The sequence below is a fragment of the Myodes glareolus genome, chromosome X (genome assembly GCF_982192425.1).
Source record: "Myodes glareolus chromosome X, mMyoGla1.1, whole genome shotgun sequence".
NCBI classification, from domain to species: Eukaryota; Metazoa; Chordata; class Mammalia; order Rodentia; family Cricetidae; genus Myodes; species Myodes glareolus.
The window spans coordinates 119,942,111-119,965,656 of record NC_142053.1 but is presented as its reverse complement, the minus strand read 5'-3'; the positions used below and the strand labels follow the sequence as shown (position 1 = coordinate 119,965,656).

The window sequence follows — 23,546 nt, the reverse complement described above, 5'->3', positions numbered from 1 at the left end:
TAATCCCTGACCTCAGAAAGATGTGTGGTCTGAGCTCATTTCTAACTCACCCGTGATGATAGATATTTAATGATCCATCCCCTCTTAGCTGCCATTACCCTGGTGACTAATGACACACGTTCCTAAGATGACTCCTGGGTCATGCAGAAATGTGAACAGCAGTGAGACATGATGATACTAACCAACCCATTGAGAACAATTCACAGGTTTATTTGCATGAAACTGCCACAGTAGATATGTTCTCCAATGAGCAAAATATTTTTGAATATATACAAGTATAGAAATGTTTGTTTTAATTTATACAGATATATAGAACATACCAGAAATATTTTTGAGACAGTTTTTCTCTATGTAGTCCTGGATGACCTTGAGTTCATGATCCTTATGCCTATATCTCATAAGTGTGCTGGGATTACAAGCATGTGCCTTCATGCTTGAAGATTTGCATGTTTTTATTTAATGCGCATAAGCATTTTGTGTGCATATGTGTAAGAACACCACATATGTGCAGTGTCTGAAGAAGCCAGAGTTATGATCCCCTGGAACTGGAGACCTATTGATTGCTGTGAGTAACCTTGTACGTGCTGATAACTGACCCAAGTCCTCTGCAAGAACAGCAGTGCTCTTAACCACTGAGTCATCTCTCCAATCCCTCAAAGAATTATTTATAATAAATATAGAAATGAAAATTTGAAAGATAAAATGTTTAAGGCCATGAATTAATTTTTCAAACATCATGACATTTGTACATTAAGACAAATTATCCACATAAAATCATATTAGTATGACCAGATATGTAAATATGTGTTTCATAAAAATCTTCTTGGCTATTTCAGAAAGTTTTGGCATACTCTTGTCAGATCTACTTTAGCCAACACCCTCCTGCTAACTAAAATGGCATACTAGTATAGAAAAAGGGACATTTTGCCATTTTCTTGTTATTAATTTGTACTTCCATTACTAATAATTGCTTCAACTCCTGTCTCTCTAAAGGAGAGATCAGGTGTGGTCAAGAGGAGTGGAGGAAGAGTGTATGGGGAGAGATGACTAGAATGGGTGGCATTGAGGGGTAGTGGAAACCTCCTGTAACCTATGACATTGACCCTAGAGAGGTCTTCTAGTAATGGAGGATATAAAGCCATCTTATATAACCAGACTAGGCTTCCAGTGGAACTGGGACTTCAACCCAGCCACAAAACATTCAATTCACAACCTGTCCCGACTTTAAGATACACTAGGGAAATGGTGGCTCAGAGTTTGTGAGAGTAGCCAACCAATGATTGGTCTAACTTGAGGCCCAAGCTACAAGACAGTGCCCATGCCTAACACTGCTTGAATGGCCAGGATGGTTGGTTCAGAGACCTAGGATAGAATTAAACACGACTGACAAAAAAAAAAGTCAATGAAATGCTTCCCAATGATATTTTGCTATACTCATAGATCAGAACCCAGCCCAATCATCATCAGAGAGGTTTCTTCCAGCAGCTGATGAGATCAGATGCAGAAATGCACAGCAAAACATTAGGTGAATCTCAGGAAATCCCACAGAAGAGGGCAATGAAGATTTGTAGAAGCCACAGAGTTCTAGGACACCAGGAGAACACAGCCCACACATTCAATTAAGTAGGGCTCCCAGGGACTCATGGAGACTGAAGCTGCAGTTATGCCTACGTAGAGGCACTGTAATAAGCCATGGAGGCTAGCCTAGAGCCAGGTACATCTAAGGCCTGTGTGCTTTCCCATACACCACATAATGATATACAAAAACTACTAATTCAATGCCAGTTTCCTGACAAGAAACGGAAATCTGAAAACACTTCACCAAAGGCGCTTGCAGACATCATGGAGATCAGAAAAAGAACAGTCAGGCCTTTCTGGCCGAGACCTTACGAAGACAATAGCATAACAAGTTCTCCAAGAAGTAGAAGATGGCATACTGGCTGAGAAGCTCCCCCAGGGAGACAAAGGCGCTGAGGAGTTGTTCCAATGTCTTATAAAACTGCTGACAGAACACTATGGGGTACAGATTAGGAGTGATAATATCATCCTGTCCGGAACAGAGATGATCATAATGACTGAATCACTACCACCTAATGAACAGACATATCAAAATAAAACAAAACAAAAAACACAGACTCAGCAACAGTCATTGAACATAAGCCATACTTCCCCTTCTTGTTGGTCCAAAAAACACTTTTGCAATACAGTAATTTCCCCAAATATTAATAAATAATAGAAAGAAAGTCATCCCAGCAAAGGGCCTGCCACTAGAACAGCAATATGGAATTCTTCTCCAAAGCCTCTGACTCAGAAGATCTGCTATTTAAGAAGTCTTTGTTCCCCTCCCTCATGTTCTCAAGTTCCAGGAGCTTCCATTTATATTACATTTCAGAGATAAGATACCGTCTGTGGCAGCTGGAACAGTGCTGTGGGGTGGCTGCTATTATCCCCATTTATAGATGGAGAAAGCAAAGGTTGAAAATCAAGAGACTTTCAAAGAAGTGCCCAATCTTTCCAATGGCATTTGCATTCATTCCTTCCCCCAATGCCTACTATTTGAAGTGAGCCAGAAAGGTGAGTCAATGAGGTCTTCTAAAATCCTATAGACTGTCCAGACAAATGCCTGAGGCAGTAGTTCTCAACTGGCCCTTGGACCAACAGATTACACATAACTGGAAAACTAGGTATAAAAACCCTGATCCCTACCCTAGATCTACCACTGCATTAGTAACTATATCAATAGGGCCCCAGATATGTGTATTTTAACAAATCCTACACAGACAATTCTGATATATGTTATGGTTGAGAACTGATAGCCTAAGAAAATCCTGTCTTCTAAATGGTCTGCATACATAGCTCAACTAGGACTTCCTAAACCCTAGATCAATCCTTAAATTTTAATGTCAATATTTGAGTGTCTGTATCTCTGGAGATCTTAACTGATTACAGCTCCTGATTTTGTACACTGGGGGAAAAGACTGAGATTCTGCATGATCTGTGGACTACACTTTCAAGAGCCATATGCTAGGTGATGTTCAGAAAAAATGAGCATACTAAGAGGTCCACATAACTGGACACTTTTCGAGTGAGCCTCTAGGAACTTCTTTCTAAGAAGAATCATCTAACTATACATTCTGCTTGATTTATATGAAAATAAAATTGGAGACAAGAAAAATCACCAAAGCTGAGCAAAATTCCCAAAGATAAAAGGGATGCTCTCCATTACCAACCTTCTTTGTGTTTTCATTTGTGCTTCTCGCCTCTCTCTCTCTCTCTCTCCCTCTCTCTCTCTCTCTCTCTCTCTCTCTCTCTCTCTCTCTCCTCTTCCTCTCTCTCACTGTTCCCTCTGCTCCCTCTCTGCCACCATCCCACCCTCTCCCTCTCTCATTCTCATTCAAATTATGTATCTTAACTGTGTCTCTTTTTTTGTCTCCAGTACCATCATTGATTTCCTTCCATAGCATCAGCCACCGTAGAGCAATCTCACAGCGCTCCAATTTATAAGACCTCAGATCTAGTCTAAGGTAACACTACTCCTCTCATTGTCTTATAGTCCTCGCGATGATAGTAGCTTCTTGATATTAATAAGACTAGTGTTTTGTATCTCATTTGGCTTTTCACTGTCCCCATCATCTCTGGGTATAACCATTGTCTATCTCTGTTATCTCTGTAACCACATCTGTATATATTTTCTTTGTTTGAAATACCACTATGGACTGAATTGCTTCCCTCTAGATTTATATGTTAAACTGTTACACCAACGCATTGGCATCTGGTTATGGGGTCTTCAAAATTTCATTGGATTTAGATGACATCATGAAGGCAGAACACTTAAGTCAAGAAATCCCAGAGAACTTTCTGTCCTCCTTTTTCCTTCTTTCTTTTTATTTGTATTTGACCCCCCCCCTTTCACACACACACACTCCTCTCATTCATAGTACCCTGTTCCTCAGATCAAATTATTGAATTTGGAGCAATTATGGGGCAGCTTCAAATCAGAGAACCAATAGGAAAGATACAGTAGACAGTAAGAGGGAGAGTCTACAATGTCCTCTGCCTAGTGGCATGCTGGTAATGTTTACCAACAGTCTTCCAAGAAAAAAAAAGCATCATTTGTTAATTTTGACTATGTATAGAATTCTTATCACAGTTTATTTTAAACATTAGGTATATCATCACTGAACATGGAGTCAGGAAGAGCTGGAAGTAACTCGAAGGATGCAGCTCCTTCGACTACCAACTTTTTCTGCACTTGGACCATCACCTTTATTTCCTATGGCAACCTCTAGCTTATGCCTCCAATATTACACCCCAATCATTTGCTCCCTTGAACTACAAGAGCCAGTGTAGTCTCTGTATCACCACCTCAAGGGGGGGGTCTCATTGCTCCAGTATTTTTTTTAATATTCTATCTGCCAAGAATCAGTGGTAAGAGATGTAGCTCAGAGCTAGAATTCTTTCTTAGCATTTGAAAGACATTGCGCTCAATTTGCAGTACCATAAAAAATTCCTATATTACTATCACCACACCCAATCATTTAGGAGGAACATCCACATCTTATCAAGTGAGCAGTAGGCTTGATCTAAGGGGTGAAACAGCATCAAGAAATAAGCAGTTAATATCAACCAAAGGTACCTTTGGAACCTTAAAAATAACAGAATTCCCCAAACTGCAATATCTAACTAATCAGAGATGTGTTACTGCAGATTGGACAACCCTAACCTACAAATACAAAAAATCCAAAGTGCCTCCAAATCTGAAACGTTTGCAAATTAACACAAGACCACAAGTGAAAATTTCTGTATGTCATTATGTGACAAGGCACAAAATGCAGGTACACCAAATCTATCCTATGAAATGACCTTCCTTTTAAGTTTGGATGTGCAGAGACACAAATGCTGGGTTTTGTCTATAAACTGAGATCCCATTTTATCATGTATATACAAATACTCCAAATTCAGGGGGAAAAAAAACAAGCCCTAATCCACATATGGTACTAATCATTTGGGATGTGGAATAATGAACATATAACTCCAAAGCCTTTCAAGAAGTTTTAAAAAGTACCTGTTTTGCATACAGGGACATGTGTGGAACTGAGAGATGGAATATGAAAACAAATGTGAATCAATTCAGAATATCATCTCTACTTTTTAATTGTGAATAACTGGACCAATTTTCTCCTATGTAAAATAGGGGCCACTTCCAGAACTTTTTATTATTATTCTTGATGTTAGTCAATGTCAGAATGACCTGTGTATGGTTTCCAACAGCAAATTCTCAGAACGGTGGCAGTACAGAACCACCAAATAGAAGGGCAGGTGGGAAGAGGTTGGAATCAATAAGCTAAAGCCTTCTCGAACTATCCTGAGCCCTAAATAGCCTGTCAGCTTCTAGCCTCTAACTTTGAAGGCAACATCTGTATTCACATTAGTTCCACCCCCCAGATATTCAACGTGGCCCTTTTCCTCTCTCCCCTACCTGGAGAACTATTTCTTATTCTTTGGGGTTCTGATCCCAGGTCACACAAGGCAGTGGTAAAGCAGATGATTAATGTCTAGAAACTTTAAAGACGTGCCTGCTTTGTGAGAGGCACTATGCTGGACATCACAGCCACAAATCCATTTCACAAAATGCCTGCCTTCCTGTGTACACTGTGCTGTGGCAAGATGGGGAGGGAGCTGTAAAAATAAGCAGTCATTTCAAGGAAATGGCATCAACTCTTTGATAAAGGTATTATCTGGAGAAAATCTCACTCCTTCTCCTCCCGATATACAGATAGACTCCGTTTTCCGGGCACTCCTGCAGTTAGACGTGTCTCAAGACTGAGTCATGTCTTATGGAATGTTGGTAGGACTGACTTACCCCACCTGAAGACCTTTCCACAAACACCTATACAATCCTCCACCTACCCTCTTTCTTCAGCACTAGCTGCATAGAGAGAGTACAGCAATCGTAGAGGAAGGGCAAGCCACAAAACAGAACGATCCTGTCGCATTTGCAGGAACAGAGAGCAACGAGAGCTTATGGACACTCTCTACAGCACCCGGCACATACAGTAACGATGGAGACCCGAGAGGATCTTTCCTCAACGAGACTTTTCAGATTACCCAAGTGAGGATCAAATGTGACCAGCAGGGAATATAGTCCAGTAGCATTTTTTTATTTATTTATTTATTTATTGGCTAAGCACCATACAAGGACCTAGGAAACAAAGGATAAGAAGTGGAGGGAAGGAAAGAGAAGGGGGAAGGAAGAGAGACAAAGATAAAATGGCGACAGAGGCAAGAAAGAAGAAAGATACAAAAAATGTAAGAGATTGATGAGCAATGTGAAAGCCTCCTGTGAAATGAGTGTGTTGTCAGTCTTTTCAAGACACGTGGAGCAGCTTAAAGATCTGGCAACTGTACATGGAACTTCCATTTTTTTAATGATCTGATTGTTGAGAAACTGTTTGAAGCATCTGGGTTTTATATTGACGTTTCAGTGAGATCGTGTATAGACATAATGTCTGCGGGAGCCTTTTGTCGGAATGCTCTTTTACAGCTGTCCGTTGGGTTCACATTTGGGTAAGTTATCGATGTAGTATGAACTAGGTGAAAATCTCCCTCCAGTTCTTCCTACTGCCTGTCCCACAGCTATAAAACAGAATCACCACCAGAGTTGGCGCTGACTGTAAATTAAGCTTTGGGAAAAATCAAATTAACACGATTTCCAAAGGTCCCTACTCTTTTCAAATGAAGTTCAGAGTCACCAGAAGAAAGGGGCTCCCGAACTGCTGAACAACGAATGCACAGTGTGGCAAGCACATCCTTTCGGTGGAAATCAGCATGCGAATCTAGAAAGTGCTCAGCGACTCAGTGGCAGGTGGAGAAAGAAGAGTACTTGGGTTTCATTTCCTAGAACAGGCTGAGCAACCCCAGTCAAGGAACCGGAAACCCAAAATGCTCCAAACTCAACAACGCTTTAAGCAGCGATTTTACAGCATACATAGCAAAATCCACACCTAAGCTCCTGTGAAGAGTCTCAGTCAAAACTTGAACATGCTACAAATACTGCATAAAATTATCACAAGTCTACGTGCATATGTTATACATGAAATAGAATGAATTCTATATTTAGACTTGGATCCCATTCCCAAAATAGCTCATTAAGTATATAACCACTTCTGGGCCCAAGTTCTTTGGATAAGTGATCCTTAACACCTATTTTAGAGCTAGAAAATGTTTACAAAGTAGTTTTATAATATAGTGATTCCTCCCTGTTTCCCACAATCCCAAAAGAGAATAATAAAACTATCCTGTGATGCCTGTTTAAAATCCAGATTCCTGGGGCTGGAGAGATGGCTCAGTTGTCAAAAGTACTGGTTGTTTTCGCAGAGGGTCCAAGTTTGGTTCACAGTACCCATGTGTCAGTTCACAACTGGCTATGAATCTAATTCCATGGAGATCCTATGCCCACCTCTAATCTCCACAGGGACCAGGCACCCATGTGGTACACAATTATATATACATGCAGATAAAATAATCATACTACAAAAATAAACCAATATTTTATGAAACAAAATAAAATAAAGATTCCTGATCCCTGCAGACCTACTACGCCACACTCTGGAGAAGGCGGAGTTTGGTATCTGTATTTTCAACGTGGGCCTACAGAGACGTGGCAAGTGTCACGTGCCATGTGCAATAATAAAAAAGCTTAGCATCACATACGCTTACCCACAGTCAAATTCTATTTTCACGTAGCAAATTTCTAAAGGATCACTACTTCTCTCTAGGAGAATTTGTTGCTTCTTCTGTGGGTTTTTTTTTCCTATATGTTGTCAATGAACATGGGAGACACCTTAAAGAGCTGCAGCTTTCTGTGGAAATCTAGATGTTTCTCTGGGGTAGAAGTAGAAATTAGATGCTATATTTTATTACGAGGGCTTCATTAGGTGCCTTTGAAAAGAAACTTAATGCCTGGAAATAAGGGCAGATCCTGAATAATCACATATTTTTCTTTTTATCACAGCACAGCAATTAATGTTAGTGGATTGTTTTTATAAATTTGTTCACCTTTCATTTTCTGTATCAAATCTAAGTGGCTTAATGGACATAAAAACATAAGCATTTCTAAGACTTTTGTCACTGTAGTCCCAAGCTAGCAAAGCTCCAAACCCTAAACAGTCTTTAAAAGAAGAAACATGTCATCTTTCCTAAAGTGGTTTTATCCATTTAATTTTCCTACAGCTCTCAACGCATCTTGTCTTTTCAACACAGGTAATTTGGTCTGTTGCCAGCAAACAACTTGCTGACTGAAAAAAAAAATAGACCAGAAAGAAAAAAAATGCAGCAAAAGACCAAAAATGAACTGGGGGGAAAGTGTTTATGTAGAAATCTCAGGAAATAACATCATTACTAACTAGTTCTTAAAACTAATAAACAATCTAGGCTCTCTGAGGAAACAGCATGGAGAAATAAGAAATGGGGGTAAATAAGAGGCATAAAGCATTGAATATTTGTTGTCATCTCAGCAAGTGAATTACCCCGGACAATGATGTAGGCCAAGTCAGCAAAAAGGGCACTGCAATTTTCCCTCACTGTTTAGCTGTAACTTTCTTTAAAAGCAATTTTCCAAGCACATGAAAAATGGAGGCCCATCTAAATTATAGAGAAAACAAAGGCCACAGTAAAATGTACATGAAAGCTCTTACTTCTTCCTCTCAGAACCTAATATCCTAAATAAATCCTTAAAGTATTGTGGGACGCGGACCACCACATTCTCCGAGGGACCGATGTCTTTCAAGTGTGGGTAGAGTCTGGTGTCAATGACCTTCTTGATATAGCCCAGCCAGTCAAACTGAGGAGAGAGAAAACAAACGAAACCTATGGTAAGGCAGCAAGTAAGAGAAAACAGCATTCAGATAGAGTAGGCTGAGCATAATCCACGCTATCCAAATCATTAAAGCTAAAACTGCACATCATTTGCTCATCCAGAAGCCAAAGTCAGACCATTGCCACTCAGACCTGTGACTTTCATCGCAAATGGGGCCTGTGTTCTGCAGCACAGACTTCTGGAACAGTAGACACTCTCGAGCTTTAATATACAATGCACTCCCTCAGCTGCTCCAGCCCTCCTCATCCCCCTTTTCCTCTCTATCTGATTCCCTCTGCCCCACCTCACACCAAGCCCTGCTCTTCTGTTGGCTTAGGGCACGCCTCTACTTCTCTGCACTCCCTCCCTCAGGCTTCCCCCCCCCACCTCTCACCTTTCCCCTCCTTCCCCTAAACACAGACACAGATGCCTTAGCACACTATTGGTCTTCTTCTCTGTGCAACCTCCCTGATTCCAGGAGGAGGGAAACACAACAGCATAGCTCACCTCTATTCTATAGCGCATCATTGCGTGTTTCTAAAACAAACACTGCTTTGTGCTTCGTATCACTAAAGGCCATCTGCGACTCTTTCTCCTTTGTCTGTCTCCACTAGTGAACCTGAAAACCAGCCACTTACTTGCTTAGCTCCCACTTCCCTACCTCTTGCCCCACAGCAGGGATGGTCACATGACCCAATTCTACTGATAACTAAAAGCAAGCCATCTAGGAATATTTTAAAAGAGGGCTTTTCTGTTTACCTTGCTTAAAAAAAAATAAACAAGTCAGATGGGACCGTGGGTCCTTCCCCCTTCTCCTGGATCTAATGCAGAAGAGCTACAGTGGTCACTTTGCAGCCATGTTGTCAAAATGAACTAAGAAGCCCGAGAAGAGTAAAATGTAGAGATTAAGTCTATGCAATGCTAAACAGCTAGACCAGCACCAAAGAGAGCTCATGGCTGTGTTGTAAGAAAATGGCCTTACCATTTTAACCACTATCAGAAAGCTCTTAGTATTCCCTGCATACAACTGAAGAAATCCCACTGTACATACAAGGATATTTTATGTGATAGTAGAAGAGAAAGATAATCAAAATGATGAATAGCAAGATCTCAGATTTACAAGGCTAACTTTTATACACAGATGAAAGGTAATCCCTTGTAAAGGATCATGCAACAGAATTTTTTTTTCAGAGAATTTTCACCAACCTGGGGAATCATAGCACTGAGTTCTGAGATGTTCATTTTGTTATACATAGCCTCGCTGGTTCGGTTTTCATGTGGAATCATTATCTGTCAAAAAGAGGTTTGAGTTATTTTTTCAAATAAATCATTTATTATTGCATGACTGCTTTTCGCATGTGCCAAAACATCTGTATATTATTATCAGCTTTTTCAAGACTTTGGTGTGATGCCCAGCTGTGGGGAGAAATTTAAAAAAAAAAAACAATGACAGAATTTTAGACAGGATTAAGAAAATAAAAAGAAATTTAAATATCCTGTTCAGTAGAAAATATTGTCACCAGTACAAAAAGAAATTCCCATAATTCCCTTCTCCTCTACCATGTGGATGGGCCAAATCCATTGCTGGCTCAGTTTTGACAACCAAGCTAAAATTGCACAATTATGGTCAACATTATCAGGTATCCTGATAATGACTTCAGCTCATTCACCTCTAGGGGACAATGGTCAATGACAAAAAAAAAAAAAAACAATGTGTATATCATTGGTAACCAGGGATCAGGTTTTTTTGTTGTTTTGGTTTTTTGACCTTCAGATTTCCCACGACTGGTGGTATGAATTTGGTCACCACCTAGGTAGACAATACACAAACTACTAGCCTCTACCATATTTAATCCAATACCTGCAACAATGACTCCTCCTCGAGAGTCATCTTAATCCCTTCCATAGCTTAATCCCTTAGCCCAACCATAGCTCCCTTCCCCACATTATCACTTGCCTTTCCTATCTTTCTACTCCCTTGCACCCATCTAGCCATCTTCTGCCTCACCAACTCTCCTGTCCTCACACTTCCTGCCCACTGTTGCCATCTCCACGGCTAGGACTGATTGAAGACTCGGCCTGAGGTTTATGTTCTCTAAGGAGCCTTTGCAATTGAACTCTACTTCATTCTAATCGCCAGGACAACTCCATGTTCAGACAAGTCCTCTCTCCTTGTTCAGTCTCTCAGACAGAGAGAGGGTGGATGCCTGTTTTGTAGCTATCTTTATTTATTTGGATTTGATGAGGCTTTTTTTTCCTTCTCAGCCTCAGAAACTCTCAAAGACTGTGTGTCTCAGTAGTTTCAGACTTGACGAGTCCCCTGAAGACTAAGAGAATGAGAGAAACTGTCCAACCAGGAAAAACCTCCACACACCACAGATATTTCAAGACAAAATCCCAGAAGATGAATGGCAGGCAATTGCCCCTCTTTTCTAAGTCCTTCAGGGACTTCATGTCTCCCTCCCCACTCTCCACTGGAGAGGTGACAAGCCCCTTGCAGTTTCCTTGCTGTCTGTGAATTCTAAACCATTACCTCAGAGAATTTCTACATTTCTCTCCCACCATCCTCCTTTCTCAACTCAGAATCCAAGCTCCAGGTTGAAACCCTTTGGCCTCGGAACTGTTTCCAGCTCTCTAGCAGCTGCTCCCCTCCACACGGTGGATTTGCCACTTCATTCGCCCTCGCAACAATTCTGTCTTGCCTCCATCCAGCTGTTTTTAGATTTCTTTCCGGTCTAACTCACTGGCTCAAGGCAAGGCTCTTCCATGCTAGTGATCACCCCTTCAGTTCAAATTAGCTTACCTGACCCCTCTTATTTGCTTGGGAAAGGAATGCAGACAGTGTGTAGACATGGCTTACAGGCACGTCTGCAACAATCTTCACAACATTCAAGGGACATGCACTAATGAACTTTGAAAAGTGAAGTAGGGGTTCATTAAGAATATGTTTAAGTACAGAGTGAAGCAGGAAGACACAGAGGGAAAAATCTTTTTTTTTTTTTTTAGTAAATTTTATTAAATTATAAAAGTTTCCATTTCCGCCCCCCCCAACACCCTCCCACTCCCCCCACTCCCCCCCTCCTTCCCCTCCGTCCCCCAGGGCAGTCAGGGTTTCCTGCCCTGTGGGAAGCTCCAGCTCCCTCCCCCTCCCTCCAGGTCCAGGAAGGCGAGCGTCCAAACAGACTGGATCCCCAAAATCCAGCATATGCAGAGGAAACAGGTCCCAGTGTCACAGTCAATGGCTTTTCAGAAAGACCCCGGGCCAGCCACAGTCAGAGAATCCGGCCAAATTCCGAGAATCTGGCTAGATCACGTCCTCGTTCAGTCCCAGTCCGACTGGCCCTGGTAAATTCTCATCAGATCCGTTCCCTTGTAGAGGGAAAAATCTTAAGGACAGTATTATATGCCCTAGAGTAAGCGCAGGCTTGACAGAAGAGTTTGCAGAAATGAACTAGAAGGGCACACATATGCGCCACGGTGCACATATGTAAATGAGAGGATAACTTTGGGCACTGGTCCTCACTTACTTTGTTTGGGGCAGGGTTTCTTTTTTGTCTACTGCTGCACTGTGTATACCCAGCTAGCTGGCTCACGAGCTTCCCAGAATTCTCTTGTTTTCACCTTCCATCTCAAAGTAGAAGCACTAATATAAGAGATAGGCACCACTACTCCTGGCCTTACATGCATTCTGGGAACTCAACTCTGGTCCTCATGTTTATCCAGCAAGTGTTTTTGCCTACTAAGTCATTCACCTAACCCCTAGAAAGGAACTTTCTATTGTGAGTAGGGATTTGGGAAAAGATATACGTGAACATCATCACTGTAAGGGGAGACCTAATTCCTCCAACCCTACCCTTCATCCCAACTCCATATCTCAACATACCGCCACCAGTTTACAAACACAAGGCCAATAAACACCTGGATCTCAGAATTTTTTATGAACTTCCATAATAAATGATCACTAAGTTCTCCCACAAGCAAATGTCACTGTATTTATTATCTCTGGACATGAGAACATTTAGGGAGTTTACACACTGTTTCTTCTAGAAACCCTTTTCATTTCTAACATGAGCCAGAAAGGATTTAAGATGATTTTATTCAGAATATAGTATAAGACAGTATCATTAAATGATTAAAGGAGAGAGAGGGAGAGAGAGAGAGAGAGACAGAGAGAGAAAGACAGAGAGAACAATGTAAGGGCATGGTGGCACACACCTTAAATCTCAACACTCCAGGATGCAGAGGCAAGTAGATATCGAACCTTATCTACCTGGGAAGTTCCAGGACAGCTGTAGCTACCCAGTAAGATTTTTGTCTTAAAAAACAGAAGGAATGTAAAAGTAAAGCATGATAACACAAGAGAGTACTAGCAAGGCAGTTTTGCAGTTTCAAGTTTCTGCATCAAACTTCACATTCAATATTGATAGATAAACTTCTCTGAGATCAAATTTTATTAGTCACACGGAGTAGGGATAACACAAAAAAGCAGGCTGGGTTTAAAATTACCTTCCAGGACTGGGGGTGGTAGCATACTTAGCATGTGTGAAGCCCTGCATTCAACTCCCAGTACCAGAAAGAAAGGGAGGGAGGGAGGGAGGGAGGGAGGGAGGGAGGCAGGGAGGCAGGGAGGCAGGGAGGCAGGGAGGCAGGGAGGCAGGGAGGCAGGGAGGCAGGGAGGCAGGGAGGAAGGAAGGAATGTTGGTTCCTTGCTGGCATTCTTTAATCACCATAAAGTAGCACATAGATATTGACTAGGTTTAAAGCAGAGAAGTGGAAGGGATAAGGAGCTCTTAATTCCTGTAGTTGGTCTTTTTACTTCCCAAAGAGAATGCAATTACTACCTTGGATCCAGAGGGCAGTGACACAGAAGGTTACCATTTGGTTGCAATTTATATTTTCACTCAGCATGGATGGTTTACCAAATACGGGAAAGAAAAGGGCATGGCAACAAAAAAGAGAAGGTTTGCAGCTAAGACTTACCTCAGCTATCTTAATTTCCAGTCTGAGCACTGACTTCATGTCGTGTTCAGCCCGAGAGCTATTAGCTCCTAAAAGCACCGCAGTGTCCACCATGAACTTATAAAGGGCATCCCGATACTGTAAGAGATAAAGAAGCAAGTGGCCATGACAACAGCCTGCTAGGAAGTACGCTTTCGAGATATGGAAGAGCAGAAACAGTAGGTGGAAATAAGCTTCCTTCATGTTCACTCTGCATCCGAGTATGATGCCAGTATTAGGCAATGACAGTCACCTCCCTGTCACTTTGAGAGAAAAAACTAAGTGGTGAGTGCACAGGTGCTATTTCTGTGACAGGTAGAGTTGCCTGGGCATCAAACACCAAGCAAACTAGCTTTCTGGCAACTGGTGATATTATGGATAAAAGAAACCTCTCCAAATGAGTCCCGAATAGAAATGTAAAGGTCAGGTGTCTCCTTCCCAGGCAAGTGATGCTTTAGTAAAGGAACGGGAAAGGACTGAGTCTAAAAGCAGAGGACCTGAGCCACGAACACCAACGCAAAGTGTGATTTAGTCCCATCCAGCTCCATTTACCCAGCTTCACACTAAGAAATAAAGGATGATTACGGCGGTTGGAGGCCTGTGTCTTTTCAGTTTCAGCTTCCCTAGAGTTGTCCTCCCTGTCTCAGGGGGGAAAGGGAAAAGGATGGTGAGAAATCAGCAACTTATCAAATACAGAATTTCATCTCTAAGGTAACTATGACCCTGCGGGACTCACCTTAAGACCTGTATGTTTCTTGGTAGATAGCCAGCCTTTTAACAAATGAAATTCACTCAGCAAGTCTGGCTAATAGTATTAATTGGAAAGAATGTTTTGCCCTTCCCAAGGCTACTAAAACGTGTTCAACGACTCAGTACACGTTCAAGGTGGCTTGCTCAGCAGGTTGTACGACGGGGGAAAGGCATACAATGAAAACCTAAATGATGCTTGAGACTGGTTCTCAGTGTGTGCTCTAGTTTCTAGTGATGAAGAAAACATAAAATGCTTCTTACTAGACCGCTGTATGCATCAAAGCTGAAGAACTGGAAGATTCCAACCTAGAAAACCTGGAGACATACTACTTGAGAGACACGGGTTTGGGAACAGTACGAGATAGGTCCTTCTCTTGAAAGAAGAACAAAAACAGGTAAGTTAGAGACAGGCTGAAAACAGGCAATGACGAGGCCTTAAGCTTCTTCAAAGGAATTTAGAGTCTATCTTGAGAATGAGATATACTCTTATATTTTTTTTTTTGGTTGTGAACCTAGCCTTTAACAGCTAAGTCATCTCTCCAGCCCAGAGTTTAGGCTCTATCTTGAGAACAAGATATGCTGAGAGTGGTGGTGTGGAAGCAGAACTTTCCGCGTGGTGCTAAACAGCTATTGAGGTGAAGGTGGTCACAACTAAATATGAATGACTGTAGTTAAGGCAAGAATGGACAGAAATGTGATCTAGGACTGTAGGGATAGGAAGGAGGGACCAGGCAACTAGAGGAAGAGTTACTTACAAAGGTGGTGTCACTTGGACTTGGTTAAACTACTTATACGGTGAGGATATGATTTTGAGTCTGCTTGCTGAGATGACAGGTTCCCTAGTCTGGCAAAGTCGACTCAAGAAGGAACACTTGGAAGCCCCCTTAGATGAGTGTCCGCTGACTGGCAGAAGCCAAAGTTCATGGCTAGTCTGCAAAGCCTTCCACATATAGAGGCTACAGCACATGCCCAGGAGACCTGGCTGTGGGGCTTGTTTGGAGGGCAAAATGTCCAAAGTGAATTCAAATTGTCAAAATGACCTAGCCCTGTCCAGTGTCCAGGAAACTCTCGTTTCCAAACTGAGACTAGAACTCTAACCTGATCGATCCTTTCTGCTTCTCATTACCCATCATTAACCATCATTAACCCAGAGCACATGCTAAAAATAGAGTCCCAGATTCCATCTTGTCTGCTAAATCAAAATCGTCATGACTGGATCCATATATGAAGTTTCCAGGGTGATTTTTTTTTAGTCCAATACAGTTTCGAGTTTCCTTCAGCTTGGAAAATGATAGTAAATGATCACTCATGAATTTGCTCACCTGAGGATTGGCTGCAAACTCATATCTTGGTTATTTCATTTGGATATGCTATCTCATCAAGGTGATGAGTTCACTGAACAGGGAACTTATACAACCTTGATGTTCCTACTTCTACAAGACAGGAAGTAGAATTATGTGTTGAAAACCAGTTATTCTCAACCTTCCTAATGCTGTGACATTGTAATACAGTTCCTCAGGTTGACCATAAAATTAGTCCCTTGCTAGCTCATTACTGTAATTTTGCTGTTACGAATTGTAATGGAAATATCTGCTACGCTGGATAGCTGATACGCAATCCCCAATAGAGTGGAGACCCACAGGTTGAGAACCGCTGGCCTAAACAAACACCCTCTGCCTTACTACACTGGTAAAGGGTTCAGTGAAGTGATGATGATGATTTCCAAGAAAGTGGCCGACATCTTATAGAAACTGATGAACCAAACAGCCGCCAGGCAAGACATGTGATTAAACATGAGTAAAACTCACAGATTTGGCCTCCGTACTGTTATCGAGGAAGTCTTCCCTCACAGCCAGGGAGAGTGTTGCTTGGTCCAGCTGTTAAAACAAAAAAGAAAGAAAGAAACTAAAGCAATAAGACAAACAAACAGTGAAAGCATGGCATTGACATTTGAAATGGTTGTGTAGCATGTTAGCAAGAGTCATGGGCTCCCTGGCAGCCCAGCCATATTTTGAGCGCATGTCACCATTACACATTACAAGAATCCCTTCACTCCATTCGGAACTGCGTGCAAATAGGCACCTTGAGAGACCTAACGTATCAGAGACCTGTCTCCTGACTTTCGGATTTATGCTATCGATTGCTGAGGTTTCACCAGCACTCAACAGTGCAAGGCTATTTGAGTTGGAATAGATATTAGAGATTATCTGACCAAAGCCAAAGAATTTATGATTCTCCCAAGCTCATGTGGCTGAACAGAGCTCAGAGTCAAATTGCCTTCTGCTCCCAGATCCACTACCCACATCACTGAAGTGCTTTGCAAATGCCCATCTGGCTAGAGCTCATGCCTTAGGCTTTCTACAGCCCCACCTCTGAAACATTCTCTGAAAGAATGTTTCTTCGTATTCACAAAGAATGAACTGACATTCTGGAGAAATCGTTGTGACTTTTAGAACCTTCTCTGAAAATTTAAGAATAAGCGATAGAAACACAAATAATAATCAGACAACTTTAATCAAGTGTTTTATCGCCGTTTCACACATAAAATCTATATAAAATTCTAGTTCCCCATCAAAATCCCCTTCATATGCAGCAAAGTCTATAAAAGGTCAAGTTATGGTGGTACCATTATAAAATTTGAGGAAATACAGGTATTGTATTTTTGAGTAAAATGTATTCAAGACATTCTTGTAGCCTGTGTATATTGCTAATTGGCCTAAAACAACCAAATCACAAGCCATTCTGGCTTTATCCTCCTGTGATTCCCAATCTGCCATTGTTTCTTCCAAAAATGAAGTAAGCCAGAACCCACAAAACAAAAAATTTTTACTAAGATGCTTTGACTTTCAATTAAATTTGGATCCCTCAGCAACTCTTGTGAGTGCCAGGTTCAGAGGAAAGGAAACTATACAGATAATATCAAGAAAGCCAAAGGTTCTTCTCATAAAATGAAGTTAAACCCACAGAAGGTAAAAGTTTGGATAATTCAAGTGAGGTTGTCTGACCTTTCATAAACCTTCAGATTGTTACAGTTTCTGGGGAACATTTTAAATATACCAACAGATTGCATAAGGCCAGCAACTAAATCTCATTAGAAACACACATACTCCTGAGGCAAAGTCTTTCGCAAGAAACCCCCACAAGTAGATGATATTACTCTGGGTTTGAAAGTCCTTGCATTTACAATATGAAGTTTTCAATTTCCAAAGAGAAGAAAATGTTCATCCGAGCACTGGAGAGGTACATGGACTGGCAGTTCAGACCAGTCTTGGCTACAGAGTTAGTTACAGGATAGACTTGGCTACATTTTTTTAAAAAAAAAAACTATGATTTTAGAAAATCAGATACATTGAACTGAAAATGTGATTTTTGTCCAATTATAATTGGCATGCCAATTACAATAAAGTGCTTTAGGGGAAAAAGTAATAATACAAAAAGAAATATCTGAAAATTACAATATAGGAAAAGAAAAACAAAACATTAGAGAAATTACATTTCTAAGAGAATTTCTCTGGTTGACATCATGAATTTTGCTGAAAGCCAGAAAAATGCAGGTCGTTGAGTCATAATGAATTTGAGTTATCTTATACTAGAATAGCCCTGACCCTCCAAATAGTCTTTCAAGATCACACATCCCACTTTCCATGGTTTCTCAAATTCTTACTCTTCCTATCACAGGCTTAAGACAAGCATAAACCTGGGTACTGAGGCAGTATTTTAGAATATGGCTTTCTGTTGTTTCTTATCATTTTATCTCCCATTGAAATCCACAACAAATCTCTACCCTCTTGACACGGAAGAACTTTTCCAAAGACCAATACGTGGGCCAACCATCTGCATATCTTGAGGATGGAGACATGTCTACCCATTGAAAGGAGTGCATTTTTCTCCACCCAGAGGCATCATATGCTCTGCTAACTGTAAAGTGGGCCCATGCTCAAGGTCAAAGACTAGGCTGTTTCTTACACAGCCAGATCACAGGTCAAACAGGCATGCCAACTACTCAAAATGAAGAACAGCATTGTTCACATGGTCCTGGCTAGTTGATGGGCCATGGTTCAAAAGAAGAGAGCCTCTTATCATATGCCATAGAAACTAACAAAGTTCAAGTGATCAAACCAAATAGCAACAACAAGTAAATAATCAATTAAAAAATTAAATAAACAATTTTTTACATGTAATTTATTAGTGTATATCATGTGTACATGTGGAAGTCAGAGAAAAACTTGCAGGGAAACATCCCCTCCTTCCAGCATGTGAGTTCCAGGGACTGAATCTATCACATTGCAGGCCTGTCGGAAAGGGCTTCTTTACCTGCTGAACCATTTCATGGGCCCCTAGAAATTTAAACCTATCAAAACAGCCAATGCATACACAGAAGTTCTAGAACTTTGGTAGCCACCAATACACGAACTTTGTTGTCAGGTTCACTAGGTTTCATACAGATCTCAGAACAAAATCATTCCTGCCATCTCTAGATACATGCTCAACTGGGTCATGACTATGAAAACTGTAGTTCTACATTGTTTGGGGGAGGAGGTTAATTCAGATGTGTGAACATTCACTCATGTAATTTGGTACAAACAGGATAGAACTAAAGCCAATGTGAGCTGGCACTCAGATGCCAAGCAGTGCTTAAACACTTCAGTTTGGAACAAGCTGCCACCTTGGCAAAAGAAAGCAATAGTAAGTGTACAAGTGCCTACTTACATTTGGAAAGCATTCCATTATTGACAGTGTTTCTAGGACCAGTGTAATTGAATATTAAGTGTGCAAGGCAAACTGTTACCATCATCCTCTGTTTCCCTTATTTTTCTATAAGCTGGCATTAACGGTAGACACTGAACTGGTTTTAAAGGATTTATGTTTTGTTTCGTGTTTTTGGCACAATGTCTTTGGTGATGGTGTGTTAACTACTGACGGGTATCAAGAGGCATACAATATCCACTTTTTCCATTTTTAACAATGCCACCATTGATAGTTGAGTTCCAGAGGCATTATTCCATGGATTTCCCTAACATTCACCTGATCATTTTAGTAGCTATTGATGATAGTTTCCTAAATCCACTGGCTCTACGAAGATTTAAGTAGTAGCAATCTAACCCTTTTATTTCTCCTGCTTTATTTTTATTTTTAGTTAGGTGTCTGTAGGATGGGAAGACATCTCAGTGTTTAAGAGCACATACTGTTTGCTCTTGCAGAGTACCTGAATTCAGTTCCCAGGATCCATGTTGGATGGCTCAAAGCCACCTACAACTCCAGCTCCAGGGAATCTAAGGCCTCTGGCCTCCAAGAGCATCTGCACACACACACACACACACACACACACACACACACACACACACACATCATCATCATCATCATCATCATCATCATCTTCATCTTCTTCTTCACTATTTCTCTCTCACACACATAATTAAAATAGCAAAGATAAATATTTTTAAAGTATAACTGTGTTTATGTGACTGTATATATGTGTAGATATGTATCTAAGGGTGCAAATACCCAAAGAAAGCAGAGAAGGCATCTCAGTGTGGAGTTACCAGCAGTTATGAGTCACCTAACATTGGTGCTGAGAAACAAACTCAGGTCTTCTGCAAGAGGATGGCGTTCTCTTAACTACTGAGCATCTCATGAGTTCCTCTCCTGAATTTCCAAGCTGTTCTCCTCCTATAAGGGAGAACTTTGTCTCATTGGTTATTCATTTATCCTGAAATCAATCAAACCCAGACTGTGGAGAAGATATATAGGAGAAATAATCCAGTCTCTTTAGCAAATAAATGTGGTTTAAAAAACAAAGAGAAGGTGATGACTATTGTAGATTAAATCGGACTTAGAATGTGCACATGGGATTGAGTCTTAATTTTAGCCTCAATCAAAATGCAGCTGTTTCTGGTTGGGGTTTATTAAGGACACATTTGAGGGACTGAAGGTAGAGCTTGATTGTAGAACACTTGCTTATCATGCATGAGGCCCTGGATTCTACTCTCACCAACACAAAAGAAAATGTTTGATAGAATCAGGAAAATTGAAAACTAACTGTATATTAGATGTTAAGTATGGGTTTGGTAACAGTCTTTTATATTAACTCAGGCAATGAAATATCCACGGTGAAAAGATACATTTTAGATAGGCTATAAAATGTTTTAGCCTCCAAAAAGGAAAGGTTTAACTTCGATAAAAAATAGCACAAAGTTGAGGGTATTGATGTTAGGTTCATAAATACATATGTGTTTATTGCTCATTTTTATTTTAAGTGGTAGTTTTCTTCATGAAAAAAATATTAGAAAAAAATAAGTCAACTGTTTGTCTAAGTCCAGAAACGGGTAAAAAATAAAATAGTTACTATTTGCAATGATGCTTCATTGTGTAAATCAAATCATCCACCACTCCACAGAGGGTGTAAATTACATATGGATGACAGTCTCCTTCTTACTTTGAAATACCATCTAAAGTATTTGGAAGAATGCCATAATAGTCCTGTAATTGAGAATAATAGTCTTAAAAATCTGGCTTTAAAAATTGAGTACTCCATCCACATTGAAGAGGGGCTGATTGGATTGCAACCATCATTGTGTCTCACATTGTAAGATGGCTCAATACCATGTTGCTACTTCATCAACCGACACAGACACACAGCTGTCTCTGGAACTAAAACTTTCCTTCTGAGTGAGAATCCTTTCAACGACCAAAGATTTTTCTTGCCACCTATCACTGTCTACACTTAGAGGTCAGGAATCTACAGCCTTCGGGCCAGCTCGTCACATACTTATACCCATTCATCATCTAAAGCTGCTTTTCCAGGTACAGTGGCAGAGCTCAATAGTTGAAATAGAGACCAGATGGCTGGCAAAACCTCAAATATGAACCATCTGTCCCTTTATAGAAAACACATTGCCCACCTCTTGCTTAGCTCAAAAGAGAAACTCCATGGTTTTGATTTTTGGAAAGGTGGCTTATGTTGGATGAGGAAATATGCTAAATGGTTTTATAGTCCTACAGTTTTTATATTGATATATCATTAATATGTTCTGCTTTGATGAAGGGCAGATTAGGGTAGAAATCAATGTTCAATAGCATCATTATTATTCCTCTATGGAAGAAAAAACACAGCAGGGTGAATGCATAAAATGACTTGGGAAATGTTATTTGAATTCCTACAACCCCCTTTCATTGATGAATCTTTTGTGGTCTGTAACTTTCTGACAACCTCCTAATTTCACCAATGCGATCCACCTCAGGGCACAGCCAACTGCTCCCTGCCTTCATTCTTTTTCTCCCAGCAGAAAAAAAAAATGCACTTAGAATAAGCTCTGCTTTACCTTTTGAAAGGGAGGAGGACAAATTCAGATTGAACTTGACAATGGGGATGTAGGCGTGTGTGCAAGTTGTTCCTGAAAGGGGAACAAGGCATCTGGCGTGTGTTGTCCCTTCTGTCAGAGGAACGAGGAGGTGAGGGAAAGAGCAGAGTTCAGAAAGTCATCACGGAAGACCCTTCTGAGAGTGAGAGCCGCTCACAGGGCCCCTGAAAGGCTGGCGGCTTCCTACTAATGATCGGCACTCTGCAAATCTTGGAGCAGGGCGTAATTCTAGATCCTAAACTTCAGCTGACTTTTTACCTCACCATTTTATTAAGCCAGCACGAATTTCTTTCTTTAGGAAAGCACCCAAACTGGGGGTTTGTAGCGCAGTTGGCAGAGTGGTTTCCTAGCATTCATGAGGTGTAACGTCTAGCAACTGCATAAACATGGTATGGTGATACAAACCTGTAGTCTCAGTACTCAGGAGGTAGAGGCAAGGGGCAGGAGTTCAAAGTCACCCTGGGGTACACAGCAAGCTTGAGGACAGCCAGGGATACTTGAGACACTATATATAAACGAAAAGAAAAAGACACCCTAAAGGGTTAATCTTAGCATGAACAAACAGCCCTGGCTATACCTTCAAGATATGTTCATTGGACGCCTTGTCATCGGGGGACACATACAAACGGATGAACACGGAATTGCTGTATTGGCCACGGAATGTTGCAAGCGTTTGCAAGAGGCTGAATTTTCTCTCTGACCAAACCCCTTCAGGACCAATATTAGCTTCAAGCACAGGCCAGCGGAAAGGTGAATGCCGCAAGATGTGGAGCAGGGGCTTGGCGTCTGCCTTTTCAATCGCTTCTGAAAGGGAGTGGACACAAAGGGCAAGTTAGAATTGTAAACTAGAAGCCAGGTGTGATGGCTCATGCCTCAAGTCCTGCACTCTGGAAGAAGAGGCAAGAGGATCAGAAATTCTAGGCGACCCTCAACTACACAGTGATTGCTCAAAGCCAACCTGGGCTCCATGAGACCTTGACTCAAAACAATGAAAATGACCTGCAAACTGGATCACCAAGTTAGAGTGCAAATTTCTCTTCTTAGCCTGCTGGATGTTCTCTATAATGAAGATGGGCTTACTGCAGAGACCCCAGCCAATGAATGAAATTAAGCCAGTGATACTTATTATTGGCACCAAGGAACAATCCTAATTAACAATCTGGTTAAGTTATGACAAGGATGCCCCAGTGCTGTGGAAGTTCCTTCCGCTCCTTCAGCCAATCACCGCTGAGTTACCAGCCCATTGGGGCATGGTCTCTCTCTCTTTAAAAAAAGCAGCGGCTGTCCTCCACTCCCTCTTTGGCTTCCGGCTCCGCTTCCGGCTCCTGGACTCCTTTCCTGTTTGCGGAGGGGCTGTTGTCTGGGACGGTAATCTGTAAGTTTTTTCCCCTTTGAATAAATAACCATTCTATTAATCATAATTCCAAACTGGTGTGGGATTGTCTGTGACTTACGCCTTCACCCCAGTGAATAGGTGCTTCTAGCATATCAAACAATATCCCCAAATCCTACCTAAATCAACTAACACACTTTCTGGAAGCACTTGCTTCAACTCTGGAATGGCCTTGAAAGATCACGTT

At 41.1% G+C, this 23,546-nt stretch overlaps 1 protein-coding gene across 1 annotated transcript in view; it reads right to left on the bottom strand.

Annotated features, from left to right (window-relative positions):
- Phex (phosphate regulating endopeptidase X-linked) overlaps positions 1-23,546 on the bottom strand; it is a 201,294-nt gene that overhangs the window by 135,302 nt on the left and 42,446 nt on the right. Inside the window, exons 5-9 of the mRNA XM_048440730.3 lie at positions 22,544-22,770; positions 16,414-16,482; positions 13,838-13,954; positions 10,064-10,147; positions 8,697-8,842 (exon numbers count right to left, since the gene is read on the bottom strand). Of these exons, the coding sequence (XP_048296687.1) occupies positions 8,697-8,842; positions 10,064-10,147; positions 13,838-13,954; positions 16,414-16,482; positions 22,544-22,770 (643 nt within the window). The remainder of the gene's footprint in view (positions 1-8,696; positions 8,843-10,063; positions 10,148-13,837; positions 13,955-16,413; positions 16,483-22,543; positions 22,771-23,546) is intronic.